Raw genomic sequence first — 16,502 nt, 5'->3', positions numbered from 1 at the left:
TAAAGTGTTGACAGAGGAAAATATTGGCTCAGTGAAATAAGTAGGAAAATACTGTAAAAAAAAGTGCTAGTACTTTGCATGGCGTTATTAAAACAGGATATACAGGACAAAAATACATCTAGACTGAACAAATCGTATTTTTCCATTGATATTTGTCCGTTAATTTCTGTCCCATGACAAGTTAATTGGTGCTCTATTGTTATTGGACCGGTCAATAAAAGTACTCTGTCTCTATCTAGTGTTTGTTTTTTTATTAACATGTCAACAAACAAAAGAGGAATAGTCACATGCAAACAAGCATACATACAAACTATTTACATTGCCAGGAATCCTAAACAAACAAATCATATTCATTAATAATACAAGTTTTAATTGCCTTTTTGTGTTTCATTTTAGTTAAAGTAGTGCCATATTGTTTAAATTCATTTATAATGTGGAAAAAAGTTAGGTTTTGAATTAGACAATTTGCATTTGTGAATATGAAATGTGCCTAATATTATTAGCAGTTTAATTTAATATACTACATCTTTATCAATGTCAGAATTTCTGAAATAAATAATTATATCAAAACCATTAAATTGTACAACCGGTCCTATTTTTTTGTAATACAATTCTGTATGTCAATCCCAAAAATTATACTATAAATACAGGCGAAAAACAAATGCAAAATGGTCTCCTCCATTCCACAGAAATCACATTTATAGTCAATATTCAGCTTGAATCTTTCCAAAACATGTTTCACAGGATAAATTATATGTAACATTTTAAATGAAACTTCCTTTACTTTGTTACTGATACAATATTTGTTAGCAAATTTCCGTCGAGTGGTGGTTGATTTTTTAAAAAGGACTGTCAGCGTCATGATCTGACTCCCGGATATGACGCCCAGACGCGCTGTAATTCAAACTTTTCAACTAGGAAGCTAGAAAGTGGCAATTTCATTCTCAGAAGTCAAGCGTTCTACAATGTTATTTTGGAAACAGTGGTCTATATTGTGAGTTATATTTTATAAATGTTTAAAGATACATACATGTTTTCTTAACACAAGAAAACAGTTTGGGTTGAACGATCAAACGCTTAGCTAGTTAGCTGTATTTGCCAGACCAGATACTTTTGACAGGCACATAACATAACGTCACTAGCTAGCATTAGTCACAAACTCAAGAAAAATATATAGCCGACAAATTCTAACAAATTATCTGTATCTTTTTGGTAAGATTATGTTATGTAGTTTTGTTAGCCAGATAACTAGTTATAACATTCAGTTGTGAAGTTATAGTACCTATTAAACCTTTTTTTTCGATTAGGCATGTTCTTCTGTTGGTTTGTGCTTGAGTGTCTGTTTTGTCTGGCATGCTAATTTCAATAACTAGGCCTCACTGCAGGTGCCAAATTAATTTCATTTGGGCCTAATGAAATAAATGTTAGTATTGCCTGTTCTATTGCCTACCTAACTAGATATATTTAGACTTTATTGGAAATGTGCCATTGAATGAAATGTGAGTGATTCAATTGTTAACATTAGTATTAACATTTAAACTTCAAAATCATTTTTCTAGGTAACACTCCAGACATGGCATCAAAAGGCACCAAGGAGACCATTGTCAACAAGTTAGGCTTTAAATCCAGTGGCTCAAAACAGGCAGAAGCAGAAATGGACAGACTCAGGAAGGAGAATGCTCATCTGAAGCAGAAGATGGATGAAATATCAAAACGAACAACGAGGCCACCAGACTCTGACAAAAGCAAACTGCTGGAGGTAGCTAAAGCGTAGTAGTTTGTGCAGACGTTTGGGCTAAGCAGTATTGCCAGCCCAATGATTATTATAAAGTTATAGAGTCCAAATTTAATAGGATTCATATAGTGATACTGTTTATGAATGTAGGCTACAAATATATTAAACCAAAACAACCTTTTCACTCAATATATTCATATACTTGACCATATGATTTTGTGAGAGTCTGGGTTTAGCATTTTGCGCATCATGGGTGTGTCATTTTGAAAACCGTTGCTTTTGAAATTGTGTCTTGATGGAGTTGTGATAGGCTCATTTAAACATTTTTGTGCACTACCGCATTTCATTCAAGTCATTCAAATGTTACATTTGATTGCAGAGGATTCTGTCTCTGGAGACGTCGAGGGAGAGGAACACTCAGCAGCTGCTGGCTAAGGACAAGGAGCTGGAGACTCTGAGACAACATCTGCATTCCAATGGGGGAGAGGTGGTGGCCTCGCTCCAGGCTCAGCTGGACCAGGGGAGGAGAGAGGCCGAGTACAGAGAGAAACTGTTCCAGTCCCTCTCGGAGGAGACAGGGAATCTGAAGAACAAATTGGTGGGAGTGTCGGCAAGGTGTCAGGCACTGGAGAAACAGGGTCCTGATTTACAGGTGGGTGAAGGGAAATGTTCAGTCTGCTGAGGGTGCCTAGACTTTGATCCGTTTTGTTAGCCAAGGCTGAGTTATGGAGAGAATGTACACTATATATACAAAAGTATGTGGGCATCCCTTCAAATGAGTGGATTTGGCTATTTCAGCCACACCCGTTGCTGACAGGTGTATATAATCGAGCACACAGCCATGTGATCTCCATAGACAAATATTGTCAGTAGAATGGCCTTACCGAAGAGCTCAGTGACTTTCAATGTGGCACCTTTCCATCAAGTCAGTTTGTCAAATCTCTGCCCTGCTAGAGCTGCTCTGGTGAACTGTAAATGCTGTTATTGTGAAGTAGGGCCTCCAGAGTGGCCGGTGGTCAAAAGCACTGCATCGCAGTGCTAGAGGCATTACTACAGATCCGGGTCGATCCCGGGCTGTGTCGCAACCTGGAGACCCATGGGGCGGCGCACAATTGGCCCAGCATTGTTAGGGGAGGGTTTGGCCGGCTGGGATGTCCTTGTCGCATTGCGCTCTAGCGACTCGTTGTGGCGGCCTGGGGGCACGCAAGCTGACTTCCGGTCATCAGCTGTACGGTGTTTCCTCCGACACATTGGTGTGGCTAGCTTCCAGGTTAAGCGGGCAGTGTGTCAAGAAGCAGTGTGGCTTGGCGAGGTCGTGTTTCGCCTCTCCCGAGTCCTTACGGGAGTTGCAGTAATGGGACAAGAGTGTAACTATCAATTGAATTTCATGAAATTGGGGAGAAAGAGGCAAAGTACCCAAAAAATAAATGTTATTGAGAAGTGTAAATGAATTGGTAGGCCACACAAGCTCACAGAACAGGACGACCAAGTGCTGTAGCGCGTTGTGTGCTGTAGCGGTTGCGAGAGACACTACCGAGGTCCAAACTGCGTCTGGAAGCAACGTCTGCACAAGAACTGTTAAACGGGAGCTTCATTAAATGGGTTTCCATGGCCGAGCAGCCGCACACAAGCCTTAGATCACCATGCGCAATGCCAAGCGTCTGCTGGAGTGGTGTAAAGCTCGCCATCATTGGACTCTGGAGCAGTTGATACGCATTCTCTGGAGTGATGAATCACACTTAACCATCTTGCATTCTGATGAATGAATATGGATTTGGCGGATGCCAAGAAAACGCTACTTGCCCAAATGAATAGTGTCAACTGTAAAGAAATGGTTTGTCAAGATCGGTGTGGAAGATCTTGACTTACCTGCACAGAGCCCTGACCTCAACCCCACCGAACACCTTTGGGATGAATTGGAATGCCGACTGCGACCCGGGCCTAATCACCCAACATTAGTGCCCGACCTTACTAATGCTCTTGTGGCTGAATGGAAGCAAGTCCCCGCAGCAATGTTCCAATATCTAGTGGAAAGCCTTCCCAGAAGAATGGCGGCTGTTATAGCAGCGAAGATGGGACCAACTCAATATTAATGCCCATGGTTTAGGAATGAGATGTTCGACGAGCAGGTGTCCACATACTTTTGATCATGTAGTGTGTGTAACAAGAAGACACTGTAGTTCACACCCCTCTATATTAAGATGTTACAGTTTCCTGTATGAATGTTGTGGTCATGGGGGCATTCCAAATCAAGGTGAAATTCTCTTTTATCACTCTAGATGGCAGCAGTTTCTTTCTGAATGTCATGTCGTCTGACATAATACTTGTTTACTCTCAGATCAGGTGGCTCTGTGATATGAGGAAAGCCAGGAGTCTTATTCATCGAGAGAGAGCTGATTTTATATCTCTGTCTCCAACTTTCGAATATCCATTTGGTCATAATCAAGGAAATCCGCCTCCTGACAGGCCCTCCTCACCGACCACATTACCATACTGTACATAATCCCCCCCCATATGATCACTCAGTCTCGGTATTACAGGATGGGATTACCATCTGGAAGGAGTTCACGAGCTTATGAACCTATGACTTCTCCTCTCGAAGTGTAGTTAAGGGCCTGAGCCAGGGGAGAACGACTGCCCCCTAAGCCCCATTTTGATCCAGAAAAAACCCTGTATGTCATGTGTCAAACTTATTCCACAGAGGGCCAAGTGTCTGTGGATTTTCACTCCTCTCTTCTCCTTGATTGATTAAATAAGGCCACTAATTAGTGAGGAACTCCCCTCACCTGGTTGTCTGTCTTAATTGAAAGGAAAAACCTGCAGACACTAGCAGTGGTGGGAAAAGTACCCGATTTTGTCATACTTGAGTAAAAGTAAAGATGCTTTACTAGAAAATGACTCAAGTGAAAGTCACCCAGTAAAATACTACTTGAGTAAAAGTATTTGATTTTAAATATACTTAAGTATCAAAAGTAAATGTAATTGCAAAAATATACTTAAGTATCAAAAGTAAAAGTATAAATCATTTCAAATGGCATATTATTCAAACCAGACAGCACAATGTTTTTATTTGTATTATTTACGGATAGCCAAGGGCACACTAAAACATGCCTTCATCATTTCCAAATTAAGCTTTTGTGTTTGATTTGGTGGACTCATTAGAGGCAGTAGAGTTTCCCAGGGATGTTCTCTTGATAAGTGCGTGAATTGGGTCATTTTTCTGTCCCGCTAAGCATTCAAAATGTAACAAGTACTTTTGGGTGTCAGGGAAAATCTATACATAATTTTCTTTAGGAATGTAGTGAAAATATAAATAGTGAAGTACAGATACTACTTAAGTAGTACTTCAAAGTACTTTTACTTAAGTACTTTACACCACTGGACACTAGGCCCACGATGGAATGAATTTCGACACTCCTATAAGTGAATTTGTCCAAATACCTATGACTTCAAATGGGGGGGGACCAGATGCATAAAGTGTTTTAATTTTTAAAAGGTGAAACGCATGTGTGTGAAATACCCTCTAATTAAAGGTGACATTATGTCCTGTACTGTGTCGCCTCATATGAAACATTTAAACATCATCTCAAATCCAAAATGCTGGAGTATAGCGGCAGATATATATTTTTAAAATACTTCCAAATACATACAGAGATAAGTGTATATTCAGGTCACTGGCTGGTTAAAGGACACCCAAGGCATTAGATTATTGTATGCAGTACATACTGTCGCTAGAAGATGCTTTCGGTTAAGCTTTCTTCCCTTTTTTATGTTTTGATTATAAGGGTCTCTTAGCAACCAAGAATAGTATCCCACAGACACACACACAACAGACCACGTCTTCATGTAGAAAGAGGTTGTTTACACCTATGTCCTCGTTTTGATATAGGCTAATACCTGTGTTTTCTTTACGATTTGATAGAATGGCCAGGGACTCACCGGTGAGGTTGCAGTAGTTGAGGATCACTTGAGAGATGTGAGTTGAACAACTTGTCAAGATTAAAAATGAAATTGTCTTTCTTTGAGTGCTAAGGAAAATGGTATAATCTAACCCTAACCCCCCCAAGTATGTGTTTTTCCTCGGTTTACAAAAAGGCTTTGGAGAAGAATCAACAGTGGCTGGTTTATGATCAGCAGCGAGAGGCCTATGTCAAGGCAGTCCTGGCCAGGACCCTTGAGATGGAGCAGCAACTAAATCAAGCCAACGAAGCACTCCAACAACAACACAAAGAAGGCAGTTTGGACGGTAAAAAAAAGGGGGCCTGTGAGCCTTCAGCGCAGTGTGGGATTTGGCACGCGTTTGCTGTCGAGTAAATCCACTTTTAAATCAGTAGATACGGAAATGCATTATAAAGGCTGATTCAACACTAGCCATTTTTTCCCATGTGGTTAAAATAATTATCCTTTAGGGCCCTCAAACTCAACTATGGACTTCAAAGACAGTTCCACTGGGTTTTTTCCCCCAGTTGTTCCCCCTCTAACCAGGGACTGATTTTTAGACCTGGGACACCAGTTGGGTGCAATTAATTATCAGGTAGAACAGAACCAGCATGCTCCGGACCTCGTAGGGTAAGAGTTGAATACCCCTACTCTAGGGGCTAATGCTTATTAACCTGTGTTTAGACTAGAAATTTAATAAATTATCTGTTGTCAACTAGCTATTAATTAACCATTACTAATTAGCTATTGCTTTGGTAAAGCACAGTCTACTTGAAAATAGTATTTCCTAGTGGCCGTTTTATAAGTGTTGCATAGAGCCCTCAACCTCATCTCTGGACCCCGAAGCCAGTTCGTTCCACTGCTTTTTTTTTCATCGTTCCCCTCTAATCACAGACTGATTTAGACCTGGGACACCAGGTGGGTGAAATGTAGGGTAAGAGTTGAATACCCCTGGCATAGGAGCATGTAAGACTCTAACCCTGCTTCCTTTTCCCCCAGCACCAGAGAAGTCTTCGTCCCAGCTGCAGGAGCACTACGACAAGCTGCTGCTGCAGGCCAAGCAGGACGTGGAGGCCCAGAAGGAGTCGGCGGCACGGGCCCAGGGGGAGCTGGGCGAGCTCCAGAGGCGGTACGAGGAGCGGTGCATGGAGTTGGTTGAGGCCCGGGAGCAGCTCCGGGCCGAGCGCCTCAGCAGCAGATACACAGTCGGCGAGGAGAGGAAGTGCTCGGCTGACCGCGCCGACAGAATGCGGTCCGAGCTGGACAGCATGGACGCCAGGCTGGAGGAGGAGAGGAAGAGGTCTGCTGAGCTGCTGCTGCAGGTATAGTTATACGCCAGGGAGATGTGGTCTTGGTGTGTTTATTATGCAACGTTGTTTGACCAGGTGAGTTGATTATAAAGAATTCTCCTTTGCAACCACGGCCTGTGGAAAAGTTGCCGGGTAGAGGTTGAAGTTTAATTTAGCAGTTCAATATGGTTGGGGATTTTAATGACAGTTTTCTGTGCCAGACCACATACACTACATGACCAAAGGTATGTGGACGCCTGCTCGTCAAACATCTCATTCCAAAACCATGGGCATTAATGTGGAGTTGGTCCCCTATTTGCTGCGATAACAGCCTCCACTCTTCTGGGAAGGCTTTCCACTAGATGTTGAAAATTGCTGCGGGGACTTGCTTCCATTCAGCCAGAAGAGCATTTATGAGGTCGGGCACTGATTTTGGGCGATTAGGTGGGTCGCAGTCAGCGTTCAAATTCATTCCAAAGTTGTTTGATGGGGTTGAGGTCAGGGCTCTGTGCAGGCCAGTCAAGCTCTTCCACACCGATCTCAACAGTTTTTGTATGGACCTTACTTTGTGCACGGGGGCATTGTCATGTTAAAACAGGAAAGGGCCTTCTCCAAACTGTTGCCACAAAGATGGAATCACTGAATCGTCACTGAAGTGATTGTATGGTGTAACATTAAGATTTCCCTTCACTGGAACAAAGGGGCCTAACCCGAACCATTAAAAACAGCCCCAGACCATTATTCCTCCTCCACCAAACTTTACAGTTGGCACCAGACATTGGGGCAGGTAGTGATCTCCTGGCATCCGGCATTCACAGATTTGTCCGTCGGACTACCAGATGGTAAAGCTTGATTCATCCATCGAGAGAACGCGTTAACACTTCCCCAAAGTCAAATGGCGGCAAGCTTTACACCACTCCAGCCGGAAGTTGGCATTGCGCATGGTGATTTTAGCATTGTGTGCGGCTGCTCGGCCATGGAAACCTTTTTCATGAAGCTCCCGACAAACTGTTCGTGCTGACGTTGGTTCCAGAAGCAGTTTGGAACTCGGTAGTGAGTGTTGCAACCAAGGATAGATGATTTTTACGTGTTTCAGCACACAGCGGCCCTGTTCTGTGAGCTTGTGTGGCCTACGACTTTGCGGCTGAGCCGTTGTTGCTCCTAGACATTTCCACTTCACAATAACAGCACTTAACAGTTGACCGGTGCAGCTCTAGCAGTGCAGAAATTTTACGAACTGACTTGTTAGAAAGGTGGCATCCTATAACAGTGCCACGTTGAAAGTCTCTGAGCCCTTCCGTAAGGCCATTCTACTGCCAATGTTTGTCTATGGCGATTGCATGGCTGTGTGCTCGATTTTATACACCTGACAGGTGTGGCTGAAATAGCCAAATCCACTCATTTGAAGGGGTGTCCACATTTGTGTGTGTATAGATAGATTGATATATATATATAGAGAGAGAGAGATATAACACACACACACAGTGGAAGTCGGAAGTTTACATACACCTTAGCCAAATACATTTAAACTCAGTTTTTCAGAATTCCTGACATTTAATCCTAGTAAAAATTCCCTGTCTTTGGTCAGTTAGGATCACCACTTTATTTTAAGAATGTAAAATGTCAGAATAATAGTAGAGTGATTTTTTTCAGCTTATATTTCTTTCACCACATTCCCAGTGGGTCAGAGGTTTACAGGCACTCAATTAGTATTTGGACGCATTGCCTTTAAATTGTTTAACTTGGGTCAAACGTTTCGGGTAGCCATCCACAAGCTGCCCACAATAAATTGGGTGACTTTTGGTCCATTCCTCCTGACAGAGCTAGTGTAACTGAGTCAGGTTTGTAGGCCTCCTTGCTCTCACACACTTTTTCACTTCTGCCCACACATTTTCTATATGATTGAGGTCAGGGCTTTGTGATGGCCACTCCAATACTTTGACTTTGTTGTCCTTAAGCCATTTTGCCACAACTTTGGAAGTATCCTTGGGGTCATTGTCCATTTGGAAGACCCATTTGCAACCAAGCTTTAACTTCCTGACTGATGTCCCACCTCATAATGCCATCTATTTGCCATCTATTTTTGTGAAGTGCACCAGTCCCTCCTGCAGCAAAGCACCCCCCCCCGTGCTTCACAGTTGGGATGGTGTTCTTCGGCTTGCAAGCCTCCCGCTTTTTCCTCCAAACATAATGATGGTCACTGTGGCCAAACAGTTCTATTTTTGTTCCAGCAGACATTTCTCCAAAAAGCGGTTTTGGAGCAGTGGCTTCTTCCTTGCTGAGCAGCCTTTCAGGTTATGTTGATATAGAACTCGTTTTACTGTGGATATTGATAATTTTGTACCTGTTTCCTCCAGCATCTTCACAAGGTCCTTTGCTGTTGTTCTGGGAATGATTTGTACTTTTTGCACCAAAGTACGGCCATCTCTAGGAGACAGAATGCGTCTCCTTCCTGAGCGGTATGACGGCTGTGTGGTCCCATGGTGTTTATACTTGCGTACTATTGTTTGTACAGATGAACGTGGTACCTTCAGGCGTTTGGAAATTTCTCCCAAGGATGAGCCAGACTTGTGGAGGTCTACAATCAATTTTTAAAATTAGGTCTTTGCTGATTTCTTTTGATTTTCCCATGATGTCAAGCAAAGAGGCACTGAGTTTGAAGGTATGCCTTGAAATACATCCACAGGTACACCTCCAATTAACTAAACTTATGTCAATTAGCCTATCAGAAGCTTCTAAAGCCATGACATAATTGTCTGGAATTTTCCAAGCTGTTTAAAGGCACAGTCAACTTCTGACCCACTGGAATTGTGATACAGTGAAATAATCGGTCTGTAAACAATTGTTGGAAAAATGACTTGTCATGCACAAAGTAGATTTCCTAACCCGATTTGCCAAAACTATAGTTTGTTAACTAGAAATTTGTGGAGTGGTTAAAAAATGAGTTTTAATGACTCCAACCTAAGTGTATGTAAACTTCCGACTTCAACTGATATATATATATTACACATACAGTGCCTTGCGAAAGTATTCGGCCCCCTTGAACTTTGCGACCTTTTGCCACATTTCAGGCTTCAAACATAAAGATATAAAACTGTATTTTTTGTGAAGAATCAACAACAAGTGGGACACAATCATGAAGTGGAACAACATTTATTGGATATTTCAAACTATTTTAACAAATCAAAAACTGAAAAATTGGGCGTGCAAAATTATTCAGCCCCTTTACTTTCAGTGCAGCAAACTCTCTCCAGAAGTTCAGTGAGGATCTCTGAATGATCCAATGTTGACCTAAATGACTAATGATGATAAATACAATCCACCTGTGTGTAATCAAGTCTCCGTATAAATGCACCTGCACTGTGATAGTCTCAGAGGTCCGTTAAAAGCGCAGAGAGCATCATGAAGAACAAGGAACACACCAGGCAGGTCCGAGATACTGTTGTGAAGAAGTTTAAAGCCGGATTTGGATACAAAAAGATTTCCCAAGCTTTAAACATCCCAAGGAGCACTGTGCAAGCGATAATATTGAAATGGAAGGAGTATCAGACCACTGCAAATCTACCAAGACCTGGCCGTCCCTCTAAACTTTCAGCTCATACAAAGAGAAGACTGATCAGAGATGCAGCCAAGAGGCCCATGATCACTCTGGATGAACTGCAGAGATCTACAGCTGAGGTGGGAGACTCTGTCCATAGGACAACAATCAGTCGTATATTGCACACATCTGGCCTTTATGGAAGAGTGGCAAGAAGAAAGCCATTTCTTAAAGATATCCATATAAAGTGTCGGTTAAAGTTTGCCACAAGCCACCTGGGAGACACACCAAACATGTGGAAGAAGGTGCTCTGGTCAGATGAAACCAAAATTGAACTTTTTGGCAACAATGCAAAATGTTATGTTTGGCGTAAAAGCAACACAGCTGAACACACCATCCCCACTGTCAAACATGGTGGTGGCAGCATCATGGTTTGGGCCTGCTTTTCTTCAGCAGGGACAGGGAAGATGGTTAAAATTGATGGGAAGATGGATGGAGCCAAATACAGGACCATTCTGGAAGAAACCCTGATGGAGTCTGCAAAAGACCTGAGACTGGGACGGAGATTTGTCTTCCAACAAGACAATGATCCAAAACATAAAGCAAAATCTACAATGGAATGGTTCAAAAATAAACATATCCAGGTGTTAGAATGGCCAAGTCAAAGTCCAGACCTGAATCCAATCGAGAATCTGTGGAAAGAACTGAAAATTGCTGTTCACAAATGCTTTCCATCCAACCTCACTGAGCTCGAGCTGTTTTGCAAGGAGGAATGGGAAAAAATTTCAGTCTCTCGATGTGCAAAACTGATAGAGACATACCCCAAGCGACTTACAGCTGTAATCGCAGCAAAAGGTGGCGCTACAAAGTATTTACTTAAGGGGGCGGAATAATTTTGCACGCCCAATTTTTCAGTTTTTGATTTGTTAAAAAAGTTTGAAATATCCAATAAATGTCGTTCCACTTCATGATTGTGTCCCACTTGTTGTTGATTCTTCACAAAAAAATACAGTTTTATATCTTTATGTTTGAAGCCTGAAATGTGGCAAAAGGTCGCAAAGTTCAAGGGGGCCGAATACTTTCGCAAGGCACTGTATATAGTATACCCTCTGGAGAAGGGAGTTTGATCCCTTTCTCTCTGACACTTTCCTGTCTGACCTTCACCCCCCCCTGTACACTTTCCCACTGTTCCATTGTCCTTATTTTATTTTTAAGACAAATACTTTTCTCATCAGGTGAATCTACTCCAGAAAACTCTGTTAAACCAAAACGAGGAGCGGAGGAGAGTTGCTGTACTGGAGCAACATGTATGTATTGGCAACGTAAACCATTCCTGACTCTAGATTGTGAAATAATCAGTTATATAACATCTCTTATGCAATGGAACATCCAAGATCTGCAGTAGAGGTCGACCGATTTTTAATTGGGGCCGATTTCAAGTTTTCATAACAATCGGAAATCTGTATTTTTTGACATCGATTTTTTTATTTTTATATATATATATATATATGATAATATAATATATTTTTTACACCTTTATTTAATCTTTAACTAGGCAAGTCAGTTAAGAACACATTCTTATTTTCAATGACGGCCTAGGAACGGTGGGTTAACTGCCTCATTCAGGGACAGAACGACAGATTTTTACCTTGTCAGCTCGGGGGATTCAATCTTGCAACCTTACAGTTAACTAGTCCAACGCTCTAACCACCTGATTAAATCAAATCAAATTTTATTTGTCACATACACATGGTTAGCAGATGTTAATGCGAGTGTAGCGAAATGCTTGTGCTTCAAGTTCCGACAATGCAGTAATAACCAACAAGTAATCTAACTAACAATTCCAAAACTACTGTCTTGTACACAGTGTAAGGGGATAAAGAATATGTACATAAGGATATATGAATGAGTGAGGTACAGAGCAGCATAGGCAAGATACAGTAGATGGTATCGAGTACAGTATATACATATGAGATGAGTATGTAAACAAAGTGGCATAGTTAAAGTGGCTAGTGATACATGTATTACATAAGGATACAGTCGATGATATAGAGTACAGTATATACGTATGCATATGAGATGAATAATGTAGGGTAAGTAACATTATATAAGGTAGCATTGTTTAAAGTGGCTAGTGATATATTTACATTTCCCATCAATTCCCATTATTAAAGTGGCTGGAGTTGAGTCAGTGTGTTGGCAGCAGCCACTCAATGTTAGTGGTGGCTGTTTAACAGTCTGATGGCCTTGAGATAGAAGCTGTTTTTCAGTCTCTCTGTCCCAGCTTTGATGCACCTGTACTGACCTCGCCTTCTGGATGATAGCAGGGTGAACAGGCAGTGGCTCGGGTGGTTGATGTCCTTGATGATCTTCATGGCCTTCCTGTGACATCGGGTGGTGTAGGTGTCCTGGAGGGCAGGTAGTTTGCCCCCGGTGATGCGTTGTGCAGACCTCACTACCCTCTGGAGAGCCTTACGGTTGAGGGCGGAGCAGTTGCCGTACCAGGCGGTGATACAGCCCGCCAGGATGCTCTCGATTGTGCATCTGTAGAAGTTTGTGAGTGCTTTTGGTGACAAGCCGAATTTCTTCAGCCTCCTGAGGTTGAAGAGGCGCTGCGGCGCCTTCTTCACAATGCTGTCTGTGTGAGTGGACCAATTCAGTTTGTCTGTGATGTGTATGCCGAGGAACTTAAAACTTGCTACCCTCTCCACTACTGTTCCATCGATGTGGATAGGGGGGTGTTCCCTCTGTTGTTTCCTGAAGTCCACAATCATCTCCTTAGTTTTGTTGACGTTGAGTGTGAGGTTATTTTCCTGACACCACACTCCGAGGGCCCTCACCTCCTCCCTGTAGGCCGTCTCGTCGTTGTTGGTAATCAAGCCTACCACTGTTGTGTCGTCCGCAAATTTGATGATTGAGTTGGAGGCGTGCGTGGCCACGCAGTCGTGGGTGAACAGGGAGTACAGGAGAGGGCTCAGAACGCACCCTTGTGGGGCCCCAGTGTTGAGGATCAGCGGGGAGGAGATGTTGTTGCGTACCCTCACCACCTGGGGGCGGCCCGTCAGGAAGTCCAGTACCCAGTTGCACAGGGCGGGGTCGAGACCCAGGGTCTCGAGCTTGATGACGAGCTTGGAGGGTACTATGGTGTTGAATGCCAAGCTGTAGTCAATGAACAGCATTCTCACATAGGTATTCCTCTTGTCCAGATGGGTTAGGGCAGTGTGCAGTGTGGTTGAGATTGCATCGTCTGTGGACCTATTTGGGCGGTAAGCAAATTGGAGTGGGTCTAGGGTGTCAGGTAGGGTGGAGGTGATATGGTCCTTGACTAGTCTCTCAAAGCACTTCATGATGACGGAAGTGAGTGCTACGGGGCGGTAGTCGTTTAGCTCAGTTACCTTAGCTTTCTTGGGAACAGGAACAATGGTGGCCCTCTTGAAGCATGTGGGAACAGCAGACTGGTAATTACATTGCACTCCACGAGGAGACTGCCTGTTACGCGAATGCAGTAAGCCAAGGTAAGTTGCTAGCTAGCATTAAACTTATCTTATAAAAAACAATCAATCAATCATATTCACTAGTTAACTACACATGGTTGATGATATTACTAGTTTATCTTGCGTGTCCTGCGTTGCATATAATCGATGGGGTGCGTATTCGTGAAAAAGGACTGTCGTTGCTCCAATGTGTACCTAACCATAAACATCAATGCCTTTCTTAAAATCAATACACAAGTATATATTTTTAAACCTGCATATTTAGCTAAAAGAAATCCAGGTTAGCAGGCAATATTAACCAGGTGAAATTGTCACTTCTCTTGCGTTCATTGCACACAGTCAGTGTATATGCAACAGTTTGGGCTGCCTAATTTGACAGAATTTTACATAATTATGAAATAACATTGACTGTTGTACAATGTAACAGGAATATTTAGACTTATGGATGCCATCCGTTAGATAAAATACAGAACGTTTCCGTATTTCCGTAAGAATAAAAGTCTTGTTTTCGAGATGATAGTTTCCGGATTCGACCATATTAATGACCTAAGGCTCGTATTTCTGTGTGTTATTATGTTATAATTAAGTCTATGATTTGATAGAATAGTCTGACTGAGCTGTGGTAGGCTCCAGCAGGCTCGTAAGCATTCATTCAAACAGCACTTTTGTGCGTTTTGCCATTGCCGTGCTGTTTATGACTTCAAGCCTATCTACTTCAGAGATTCGGCTGGTGTAACCGATGTGAAATGGTTAGCGGGGTGCGCGCTAATAGCGTTTCAAACGTCACTCGCTCTGAGACTTGGAGTGGTTGTTCCCCTTGCTCTGCATGGGTAACGCTGCTTCAAGGGTGGCTGTTGTCGTTGTGTACCTGGTTCGAGCCCAGGTAGGAGCGAGGAGGGGGACGGAAGCTATACTGTTACACTGGCAATACTAAAGTACCTATAAGAACATCCAATAGTCAAAGGTTAATGAAATACAAATATGGTATAGAGAGAAATTCATCTGGTTAATAATAACTACAACCTAAAACTTCTTACCTGGGAATATTGAAGACTCATGTTAAAAGGAACCACCAGCTTTCATATGTTCCCATGTTCTGAGCAAGGAACTTATCTTTTTTACATAGCACATATTTCACTTTTACTTTATTCTCCAACACATTGTTTTTGCATTTAAACCAAATTGATTTTATTGAGTTAAAATAAGTGTTCATTCAGTATTGTTGTAATTGTCATTATTACAAATAAATAAATAAACAATCGGCCGATTTAATTGGTATCGGCTTTTTTTGGTCCTCCAATAATCGGTATCGGCGTTGAAAAATCATAATCGGTCGACCTCTAATCTGCAGTGCTCTCTTGATTTGCTCTTGTCTATTCCCCCAAGATCCAGCTATCTGCCAAAGACTTTGAGAACGAGAAGCTTGATCGACAGAGTTTACAGCATCAGCTGCACAAGGTCCTGAAAGAGCTGCGCAAGGCTCGGGACCAAATCGCAAGACTAGAATCTAGCAATCAAGTAAGTGTTGTGAAATGTTGCTTAACGCATCAATTCTTTTGACATTTCTGCTTTTCAAATGAGTCATCATGAGTACATTTGCTATCTTCAGATAAGCAACTGTAAACCATTTTATTGTTTTGTACTTATTGTAGAAACAGCAGAGCGAGTCTCGTTTCTCTGAGCCAAGTTCTTACAAGCCTGAGTTTGAGAGGCTGTCCATTGAGGATCCCATCCCCACCTCAACCTCCAAAAACCTCCTGGACGAGAGTTTCCTGGAGTGTCCAAAGTGCAGAGCTCCATACGCCACCAGTCAGCACAGAGAACTGCTGGCCCACCTCGACTACTGTTTCACTTGAACAGCCTATAGGGGATTAAAAGGGGAGTACATCTGTCCAGTCTGTCTTGCTTTTGTCTTTAAGATATTATTTTTACATGACACATTTTTTTTTTGTTCATGCCGTGTTGTTTTTAAAGTGAAACATCAGTGATCTAACTGTAAGATCCTGAAGATTTGTTTACCAGTCTTTTGTTTCAAAAGAAATCAGTGACTTTTTGACAAGAATAAACTCTTTTCTGAAATCTTTTTTTAGATGGAAAATGTTGTGTGGATTGTTTTGATATAGAACTTATGTAAAACAGTTATTTATGGCTTTGTAAGTGGTTTTCCTTTGTCTATCTGCATATTGTATTGTCTTTTTTTATTTTATTTAAGGTTTTTGTTTTGAACAGAATAGGCTACCTGAAGATGATTTAGAACCACATGAAAAAAGTATTTCCCACACAGTTTCTTTGGGGCCTGTGGTGGATATTCTTTATTTCTGAGCTCTGAGAATAAGAGTTACCGAGCGCAGTATAGACAGTATTTGGTGATAAGCGCATATCTTTATAGTTTCCTGTTCTTGGGCAGAACTTTATCTATACAAGGATGAAGGTGCATGCTGGATTGCAATGCAGGTTGATACTCCCAAGAACAGGAGATTATAATAGGACGGTTTCACAAGGTTAGA

At 42.1% G+C, this 16,502-nt stretch overlaps 1 protein-coding gene across 2 annotated transcripts; it reads left to right on the top strand.

The window, feature by feature from the left end:
- Positions 1–864: 864 nt before the first annotated feature.
- On the top strand, positions 865–16,093 carry cep55l (centrosomal protein 55 like). Of its 2 annotated transcripts, XM_021575801.3 has the most exons (9): positions 865–994; positions 1,560–1,759; positions 2,115–2,387; positions 5,658–5,711; positions 5,831–5,981; positions 6,674–6,996; positions 11,737–11,808; positions 15,382–15,513; positions 15,648–16,093. In XM_021575801.3, exons 2-9 carry the CDS (start codon positions 1,574–1,576, stop codon positions 15,849–15,851), a joined length of 1,395 nt encoding a protein of 464 aa, XP_021431476.3. In that variant the 5' UTR covers positions 865–994; positions 1,560–1,573; the 3' UTR covers positions 15,852–16,093. The 2 variants fall into 2 exon arrangements, with proteins under 2 accessions (XP_021431476.3, XP_090068552.1); XM_090212426.1 differs by lacking the exon at positions 11,737–11,808.
- Positions 16,094–16,502: the final 409 nt, after the last annotated feature.

The sequence above is a fragment of the Oncorhynchus mykiss genome, chromosome 20 (genome assembly GCF_057628025.1).
Source record: "Oncorhynchus mykiss isolate SJ-2025 chromosome 20, ASM5762802v1, whole genome shotgun sequence".
Classification (NCBI taxonomy): Eukaryota; Metazoa; Chordata; class Actinopteri; order Salmoniformes; family Salmonidae; genus Oncorhynchus; species Oncorhynchus mykiss.
The sequence above is the reverse complement of the archived record's forward strand: the minus strand, read 5'-3'. Positions and strand labels throughout refer to the sequence as shown.